The sequence below is a fragment of the Eubalaena glacialis genome, chromosome 9 (assembly GCF_028564815.1).
Source record: "Eubalaena glacialis isolate mEubGla1 chromosome 9, mEubGla1.1.hap2.+ XY, whole genome shotgun sequence".
Lineage (NCBI taxonomy): Eukaryota > Metazoa > Chordata > Mammalia > Artiodactyla > Balaenidae > Eubalaena > Eubalaena glacialis.
The window spans coordinates 24,025,169-24,035,540 of record NC_083724.1 but is presented as its reverse complement, the minus strand read 5'-3'; the positions used below and the strand labels follow the sequence as shown (position 1 = coordinate 24,035,540).

At 41.6% G+C, this 10,372-nt stretch overlaps 1 protein-coding gene across 2 annotated transcripts in view; it reads right to left on the bottom strand.

The window, feature by feature from the left end:
- Window positions 1-422: 422 nt before the first annotated feature.
- Window positions 423-10,372, bottom strand: part of LOC133098282 (thioredoxin domain-containing protein 8-like) — a 31,375-nt gene continuing 21,425 nt past the window's right edge. The window contains exons 5-6 of one of the 2 annotated variants that reach the window (XM_061201054.1): window positions 1,408-1,473; window positions 423-485 (exon numbers count right to left, since the gene is read on the bottom strand). In XM_061201054.1, coding sequence (XP_061057037.1) covers window positions 423-485; window positions 1,408-1,473 — 129 coding nt within the window. Of the gene's footprint in view, window positions 486-573; window positions 598-1,407; window positions 1,474-10,372 lie in introns of those variants that run through there. The other variant, XM_061201055.1, reaches the window with a different exon arrangement.

Genomic DNA, 10,372 nt, shown 5'->3' with positions numbered 1-10,372 from the left:
GTACTACAAACAAGGACTCAATTGGGAAGATGCCTCTATGTCTTTGGAGTGCACCAGGCCAATAAGACATTTATTTGTTTCTTGATTGCTGCGATGGATCCCATCTTCCACAATCTCTGGAAAACTTTCTCATTGAGCTGGTATTACTTAGCTTGTGCAGGGCCTCTGCTGTGAAGGACGCTGCCTAAGGAATGTGCTCAGAGTAAGTGGAAAGGCCAAGTGAGAGAATGCAAATGACACAATCTCTGATAGCACAAGAGTTCCAACGATTTTTGCAGTGAGATTGCAATATGGAATACCACCTGTAAAGCATTAGGAGAGAGATCAATAGAACACCACAATGTTTGCTGGAAATAAAAACACAAACACATTCACGGTGGCCTTTTAAAACGTTGCAAGTGTATTTTGTCTTGGAGATCAGCTTACATTAGTTCTCGAATCTTTTCTTCCAGTTTTTCAGCATCAGTTCCACAAAGTTCAAAAATCTGTTCACAGATACACAAAGGTGAAATATTTATTGGTTCAAATATGGCAAAGATGAAGCTTTGAGGAATTTTGTTCCTGTTTATAAACTTATCCTCTACTCATTTCCATCATCTGCAAGATACTTTAAACACACATTAAACACATTAAATTTCTGATGTTTTAATTATTTGGCACCTTTTCAAAATTGTTTATGTTAATATTTTGCCAGATTTATATAATTCTCCACGATGTTCCTCTAAACTAAGATCTAGAACATATCACATTGTTGGAAATGAGGAAACCCAATCATTGAAACTTCTCAGAGCGTTTATACACTGATCTTGAGGGCTTGTTAATTCATATACATGATCCCCTGAAATCAAATGGCTTGTGATTTCCCATGCCCTGACTTTAGCCCAGGTAATAGTAGTTTAATTAATTGATTCATAGAAGCACATTTTCTTTTCAAATTCTCACATCTCTGAATCAGGATGCATTTCACAGGGGATGGTATATTTTATTTGGAACACTTTTCAGTAGGAGATAAAATAATGGTGCATCTGTCAATGCGCATCTTATGTTTGATGAAATATGGAAGTTAGAGACCCTTAACTATTCATGATCAGTTTAGTACCAGTTGTATGAGGTGGTTGGAGAGAAGGAAGAGTGTGGGTAAAATGAGGCTGAGATTGGGTGAAGACTTGAGTTTCCAGTGAGGGAGGTTTCAGCAGCTAGAAATGGTGTTAGGACTTTGGGGGCAGGGGTTAGAAAAGTCTAGAACTAACTTCAGCGCTCAGTGTGCAGCAGAGAAGAAACTATGCCCACATCTAATGATTCTGCTTCCCCTTATAGCAGCATGCTACCTGTGGGCATCATGGTTCATTCTATTCCTTGAAAGTAAACCCCACTCTTGTGCCTCTGTCTTGATCCCGTTTCACTTACCGGCTCGCTCAGGGATCCACTTCTATAACAGCAAATTGCTCTTTTGATTCTTGAGAATAGGGTTACCTAAGTGTGGGTGCAGAATTTCATGATTTATCTGGGTTGTCTGGTTTGTAGCCATCTCCTCTATAAATAGTCCTCTTGGCCTTGGCCACCAGGGGAGGAAGGTGTCAGAAAGGATCTGCAAAAGGCTCTTTCTTAAGAGTCAGTGGCAGCTGGATGGTGCCTCTAGGGCATGAAGGGAGTTTCATACTCCTCTCAGGCTAGAGCAGGTACCAAGACAAGAAGTCCTGGCAATAACATAGGCAGGGCTTGGCCACCTGAATGACCAGACTTGGCTGGGGACAGGAAAAGGATGCTAAGCTTAGCCAACTGACCAAATTACTGAACCCATTGCCAAGAAACTCCTGACCAAGGTGAGGCAAAGGAAGACTCGGCATCCTCCATGAGGCTGGAGGTTGGGAGCTTGGGCATACTTTTTTCACTTGGGGGTATTAGGACTTTCTAGACAGCTCAGTCTGGTTGGAAAGGAACTCTGTCCCTTGTCTCTAACCAATGCTGGGGTGGAATGCAGGGTGGGAGAGGCTTGGGGTTCACCCCAGTCTCAGTCTGTCTTTCTCCATGGGAGCTGGAAAGGTACTATGTTTGCAGTGGCTCCCGCTTATCCTTCCTTGTGTCCTCTGTCCAAGATTCCTCCTGAGTCTCTATCCTCTACCCCTCTGCTTCAGGCGTGGCTTGACTCCAGTGAAGGGCACACGTACTAGCTGAGCAGAAGAAAGGCACTGGCAAAGAAGGGATGAGAAGTTCCCAAGGTGTGTCTGTTCCCCACGACCACCGCCATGTAATTCCAGACAGTCCCCCACACCCCCAGTGGTCTAGAAGATGATATTTTTGTCATTCTTACGGCAATAACTCTAGTGGATCTGATTATGACTCCTTATCTTAGGATCTCCCCCACTGCCAAAAAGCAGTGTGAAGCCAAAGAGAGTTTGGGGGCCCCTAAAGATGGGTATCTCTTCTTGGAGGACACTGCCCTGCATGGAGGGGTGGCACAATCTATAAGTGTATTAGAAATAGGAAGGCACAGGCCTGAAGGGAGATTTCCAGGGAGGGGTGATTTCCATGACCATGGGGATGTGGCATGCCTGTGCTGTGACACGGGCAGCCAGAAGCCACAAGTGCACTAAGAGCCTTGGCTACTGTTGAATGTGACTCCTCTTCCTTCTAGATACATTGAGCCTAGTACAGGGCACCATCACCCACCCTCGTACCTGAGCCAGGAAACTGAGGTCACTTAAAACATTCATATATATTCAGAACATTGCACACATGTCAGCATACAGTTTGGGGAGTTATTACAAAAGAGAGCCCACTTGTGTAACCATGTCCAGATCAAGATGCAGATATAGCTTTAGTTCCTCGCTCCCAATCATTACCCTGTGCCCAAAGCCAAACACTATTCTGGATTTTTCACCATAAATGAGCTTAGTCTGTTTTTGAACTTTTATAAATGGAATTCTACAGTATGTTGTGTGTATTCTTCTGTGTCTGGCTTCTTTCACGCAACATGATGTTTCTGATATTTATCTGTGTAATGGCCATACATTCATTTTTCAGTGTTGTTTTTTAGTATTCTATTGTACGACTATAACACAGTTTATCCATTTTGGCTATGACCAAGAGTGCTGCTAGGAACATCCTTTTCCACAACTTTGTGGGGACATCTCTGGGGGCAAATGAGCACCCACTCTTGTTGGGTTCTGTTGTCTACCTGAAAGGGGGATTACTGAGTTCAGCTTTAGTAGGAGATACCCAACAGTTTTTCAAAGTGATTGCATCAATGTACACTCCACCGGCAGGGGATGAGGGTTCTGGTGGTTCCACATGCTTGACAACACTTGGTATTGCCAGTCTTTTTCATGCTAGGCATTCGGGTGGCTTTAGGTGACATTAAATTTGTCTCTGAATTCCATGGATTTTACCCCATCAACTTCCCCGTGGGTTTTAGCAACAGCTTACAATTTGTTTCTCTTTCTCCAGTCTGTGCCCCTGAGGTCTCTTCTCCCCCTTGAAGCTCAAAAACACACATCCCATCATGCTTTCTTTGTGAAATTCTTGAGTGTTTCTCCATCATCATAAAATCCAAGCTTTTTACCAGAATTCCTCGACCTTGTCCTTTCTAGCTCCACTGTCACTCTCTACCGTAAACTCTGGACTCTAGCAACACTTTATAGTTGGATTTATTTATTCATTTAATAAATACTTAGTGAGTGCCTACCATGAGCCAGACATATGGTGAACAAAACAAGACAAAAGCCCCTCACAGAGCTCACATTCTAGTGATAATTTTACAATTTTATACTATTGGTGTATGATTATCAAATAATTCCTGACCCGTACCTGTGACATTTTTTAACTCTCTGCTTCTTCCCAGCTTTAAATCACTTGCTAATCTTAAGCATCCTTTAAGATTTATCTCATGAAGACTTCCCTGAAGTCTTTCTCTGTCATCTCATAGTATCCACTATTCTAGTGCATTCCACGATTAAAGAGTTGATTTTGTTATCTGTCTTCCCCACTAGATCAAGGATGGGGACTGTACTTTATTTTCCCACCCATAGTTTTAGTATCCAGCCCAGAACCTTACCCAGAGTAGGTGCTCTATTAATGGTGTTAGGCCTGAAATGAGTTGAACTAAGCTGATTTCTGGTCACTGAGGTCCGGGTCCAAGACTCTGTGTTAAGTTTCGGGGATTAGGTGTTATCTATTTTATTCTTTCTTTGTCCAATTTGCCAAAGACAAATTTTATATTTGTGTCTCCCTGTCTAGCATGGGCCTTTGCATACAGGAGTTTAATAAAAGTAGTTAATAAATGAGGAGCAGCTTACTGATAAGAGCTTATCTTATAAGTAACTTTCTTTTGAAAGGATATATATGCAAGGCCATTAACATATCATTTCTGCTCAAAATATTTTCTCATTTTAACCTGAATGTTTGGCTGTACCTCTCAAGGGCATGCTCCACTCTGAAGCATTAGGAAGCAGTGTTTACCTTGTTCTTCTCAATGCCTTCATTTTTCATGTATGGCTGCCACCCTAGCAATGACTGCTAATGAAAATTACAAGCTCCAGTTTGCAAAGACCAGTGGGATATGGAGTGGCTGTTCTTGCATTAGAGAACCAACTATAGCCAACAATCAGTTAAAAAAAAAAACCCTGAAGTTTTATTATGGACATTTTCAAACATACACAAAAACAGAATAATAAAGTGAACCCCATCCTCTCATTACCCACCAGCCAGGTGCAACCAGAGGCAGTTCTGTATGCCAAAGACATTCAATCACCTACCAAGAGTTTATTCCTGCAGCTGGGAAAATGCAAAGGGGCTGGAGAGACAGTGACTTCTGAGAACATAAATTAAGGAGTCTGGCTAGTGATGTCCTCATAGGATAACTATAAAATGCGTTGGCCAGTTGACATGCAATTTAGTTGAGTCAACACTGAAGTTATATTTGGACCAGCTGTATGAAAGCTCAACAATTTTCAGACCTCTGTAGTGAGTTAAAAACAACAACAACAGCAACAAAATTCTCCAAGCAACAGCAACAATCACAACACGAACCAAAAAGCCCAACAACCAACCCACACAAGATACTTCTTGGAGGATGGCTGTGGAAGTATTTGTATGTACGAGTTTATAATTTGAAATAGTATGATGTTCTTTTTCTTTAGGAAGGGTTTATTAAGACATTAAAACTGATGAATAAGATGAAAAGGATATGTCCAACAAGAGAACGTTTAAAAGTCCCTCAACCTTCTGTTGAGAGGTGGACAGTTTAATCACCGTTTGTTCCTATCTTGGCTTCTTTCTCTGACTCCTCCCACACCCGTTCCTTCCCTAGAACCATCTGCATCACATTGCAGGTATTTGTACACCTCCTCTTTGACTTTCACAACACCCAGGGCAGACTCTGCAAATGCAAGGAGGTCAGTTAAGGTTTTTGGAGTTGAGCAAAATCCAACCAAGATGACACAGTCCCTTCGAAATAGTCTGTTTCAAACAGCTTGAATTTGTATGTACTTGCATTCAAGAAAAGAGCATATAAAGCAATCTGTTCACTCACTTTTCCCTAATCTATGCTGGCCTTTTTCTCAACTTGTTCCAGTTGTGAGATTTCAGTAACATACTAATTCATTTTCATTTTCCTGCAGCAGATTTAGAAACTGCCTATGCATCTGTTTCTTAGCTCACTGGTAGCATAAATAATGACTAAAGTGCTTTTTTCTTCTATGTTAGGAGTTGACAAACTTTTTTTGTAAGGGGCCTGATAATACCCACTTTAGGTTTTGCAGGCCATATCGTTTCTGTCAAAGCTACTCAAATCAACTCTCTGTACTATCTGCAACTTTTACGTAAATCTAAATTTTTTCTAGATAAGTCTATAAATTATATAATAATATTAAAAATATAGTCCATTTTTTATAATGATAATGCAGCCATAAACTTCCTTTTATAAAAAAAAAAAAAAAAAAGGCTACCCAAGTTGTTAGGGGAACCACTGACCAAAACCGCCCGTCCTGGCCAGGCACGACGGTAACCACTTGCATGAGTTATCTTACAACAGGACGTCCTGGTAAGGAACGTGGAACTAACAAGCTACCACCAACTGGAAGAATTCGGGAAAGGTCGAAAGGAGAGAGGAGACACCAGTCCGTATGTGCTACCAACCTTCCAGAATCCTTCTCGCTGGAATCCATCTTGGCTGAGCGATGTGCACATCACCAGGAAGGACCCTCAGTCAGAATGATTGGCCAGAGACAATCGGGAAACTAACCCCATTACCATAAAGCCTGAGACTGTGAGCCACGTGGCAGAGCAGTTCTCCTGGGTTCTCTTACCCTGCTGCTCTCCACCCGGGCTCCCCTTCCCAATAAAGTCTCTTGCTTTGTCAGCACATGTGTCTCCTTGGACAATTCATTTCCGAGTGTTAGACAAGAGCCCACTCTCGGGCCCTGGAAGGGGTCCGCCTTCCTGCAACAAAATCAGCTATTGTAGTGCGAAGGCAGCTGCAGGTGATTAGTTAAACAAATGGGCATGTCTGTGTCCCAGTAAAACTGAGGGTCAGATTTGGCCCCGGGGCCATAGTTTGCCAACCTTTATTCTATGCCATCAACTAAAGCTGCCTGAGAGTTAGTCACTCAGGACGATGTGGCTTTCTGTTGAAGGGAATAAGAGGCATGAGTCTAATGTTGTGGGAATTCATCTCAAGCTACACTGAGAATAGAACAAGTGATTTTGGACTCTGGCCAGGTTAGATGTCATCCTGCCCGTTACTGGAAGTGTGGGATGGAATTTTGTTCTTCGGGATAAAAATACTTTTGGAGCCATTCCTTTCAATGGCACATACTCTTGTTCTCATGTTTCCATTAGACCATCTGCTCAACTGTCCATTATTGGGAAAATATACCTGTTTCCTATATCCCTTAACTTCTCCCCAAGTTCAAAGGCGAGCTTATCAGCTGAGCCTAGACAAAGGTATGAGCTCATGCCTATCCTCCTCTCCCTTTTTGGGAGTGTTTGCTCAAGATACAGGTCTGTTCTTCTGGAAAGCACATTTGAAGTGAGCCTAACATCTGCCTTCTAAAGATAGCTCTGGAAAGCTATCACCCTCTGTCCTCCCTTTTGGGGGCTAAATAGTTATGAAAAGCAGCAGTATCTCCTCCACCTGGGTGGGGAAGTTTGTCCTCTGCAGCCCCAGATTCTACCATAGCGGGGGTCATCTCAGGGTCTAGGCTACAAGGGACTAGTGAGAAATCTTTTGACATGGATCCAAGCCATGTTCTTCAATTACCACAATTTAGCACTACTGCTACTTTTAATAAAGGTGACATTTTGATTTTCCACATGAATCCATGTGAGAAAAAAGTTAATGTAGCAGGTCTGGTTGCTTACTCCTGGCATGTCTCCAAGAGAACCATGATTGATCCTTCACCAATCCCTGGGTAATGTGGTCCTCCAAGTGTTCCTTGTGTTAGTGATGGATGATTTTGTTATATATATCTGGAGCAATGGACTATGCCATTGCTGGCTTGTCAAGTTGTTTTGCATAAATGTCAATAATGATGATGTGCACCTAGTTTTATTGTTGGGGTCCTGAGTTTCCATTGTCATGGCTGGTTGTGCAGCAATGGTTGCTTAGCAAGATATGTCTATGTGACCAGTCCCCACATAAAAAACTCAGACCCAGAGAATCAAAAAGGCATCCCTAGTCAGAGACATTCCACACATGTCCCTGAAGTTCACTGCTAGGGAGAACACTCTCCTAAGTATCCCTGGACAAGGAAGAACACCAGAATTCTGTGCTGGACCTTTCTAGACTCCAACAACACCCTTCTTTTTTCCCTGCTGCTTTAACTCAGTGTTTATTGCTGTAATAAATCTTAGCTATGAATATAACATGCTGTTGAGTCTTGTTAATCCTTCTGTGAATCACTGAATGAAACACTCCTGTACTTCAACAATTTAAAATTCAGAGAAGAACAGGGCTGGGACTAGGGTGGAAAATTTAAGGGATGCCAAAAACTTAGTAATTAAGATAAATAATATCTTAATAAATATTTTAAAAAGTATTAAAATCTAATGCAAAAAACCCATGATAAACGAAACATCAAAAATTCAAATAAAGACAGGTTTCCACCCTACACCTGCAATATCTTGCCTCACTTGCCTCACCCAAATCCCTGCCCTGGAGAAAAGAGGTACACAAGTAATTACTGCCTTTACGTTGCTAAAGCTGAGAGCTGCATCTTTAGCAATGGTGCTAAAGGTTGCTAAGTGGTGATAAATAGTTGCTGTACTTCTCTGATTTTCCCTTCATGTCACTTAGTTCTTGCCTCCTCCAGTCAATTAATCTCTGATAATGTATCAGCTGCTTATGGGGCTGATATGCAACCCCTTTTAGGGATCTGCACCCCTCAGAGCCCTGAAGACTATATGAGAATTCTTTTCTTTTCCTCCTCATGCAGAAGCCCTCTGTAACTAAAACAATCCATTAAGGTTGAATACCATTGGTAGGTAACTCCTGAATGCTAAGATAACTTAGCTTAAATGCATACTGTAGTTACTCAAAAGAGCTTTGGAGGTCTCTGGTAACCTTCATTTCTAAATTTCTATTTACCCATACATTTTCAGGAAGATAGGTGCACAGTTAGATCCTGGGGCTCTAATAATAGCTACATTTTATAGTATGTACAAAGACTAGTGCTGGGCACTTTATTTATATTATCACAAATTTTTATGACAATAGTTCAAAGACACATGACACTGTATTTCACAAAGAATGAAACTGAGCCTTAAGGTGGTTAAGACACATTCCCAAGGTCCCCCACTAATAAGAAACAGACCTGGAATTCAACCTACAATCATCTGACTCCAGAGATGGCAAAAGCCAGCCGCAGACACTCTTTTGCGGGGGTGTGTGTGTGTGTGTGTGTGTGTGTGTGAAACACTGTTTTTTATGAACTTGAACAATGAGCATTTGGGAGGGTGATTCTCCAGGGACCGCCATCCTCCTCACTTCCTACTGTGTCACCTATTGTCCCTGCCTGGCCCTTGAAGACACTGCGTATGGGACCCCTGCTTCCAAGCCTATCCTCTTTCTAGCACTTGATGGTGCCACCTACTTTGGATTCTTTTTACCTCTGTACCAACTTCAAGGAGGGTGCTTGCTGGAAATGACTTCCATGACCTCAGCTGGAGCCCTGCGATTCACACACATAAGGGCAAGAGCTTCTTCTCACTCCATATGAGAGCTCAGTTCTTCTGAGTTATTCATTTGTGAATAACTCATTTATTAGCATCTATGTACTCATATCCCATCACTCCCATCTTTCCTAACTGCTTTAGGAAACCATCTTACTCTCATATCAAAAAATGAAAAGAGGGAGGCAACTTTTGAGAGTTGGCCCATATTTAAGCAGTTGGCCAAGACCTGCTAAATCTTTTTTAGTCCTCCTTTCCTCTACTCCATAGACTTTTACAAACTTTAGCTAGAAGCAATGTAATGCACATAGGGGATCTACTGATGGGCTTCAGAGGCTCATTGAATACCCTAGGCATTACATGCACATTTCAGTTTAGGTGCATACGTATATTTTTCTGGAGCGAGAGAGAGTTCATAGTCTCCACTGGATTTTAAGAGGGTCTACAGATTTTAAGAGGGTCTATAAACCAAATTTATGAACTACTCATAATAGAATACAGTGTATTATTCTGGTTACAAAAATCAGCCAAGGTTTTGGATTCCCCATCTGACAGACACCACAGGAATGCACATTTTGTTTTCTTTTTCTTTTGTTTTCTTTTTTTAACCACAATGAATCTTACTGGAACATGCTGTGATGTCCTAGATGAAAACACTAAGGAACACAGCAGGAAGGAACAAACCCACCTTATTTATTACCTAGAATTTGTTTTGGCTGTCCTTTGCCCTAAAACTGTGAAATAATTATAGCTGTTGTTTATAGTGCATCCCAGCCAGATGTTCATCTAACCTCTGCATGAAAACTTCCAGCACCAGGGAAGGCCCATCATCCACCATGACCCTAGGTCATGATTATGTAGCTTCATTTGTTTTAGGTTTTTAATGTTTTATTTTGTTTATAGTCTATGCATTTTGCGAATATTTGAAATGAGCCAGACTCAAGGCCAAGATAAAATAACAGAACCATTAAAGGATGATCCAGTGTGGAGATGGCAGTTAGGAAATGCCAGGAAACTGTAGGTAAGGGGGGCTATTGTATTTGAGTAGAGGAGGTAATCCTGAGATTTTTGGCAGCAATGGAAACAGAAACCCAAGGGATTCCCTAAGTCTTCTGATCTAATGAGAGGAAGCTGATCATATTTTCAAGGGAGGCAAACATTCTCCTAACTCTATGTCCTATAAGGAATTATCATAAGGCTTTTT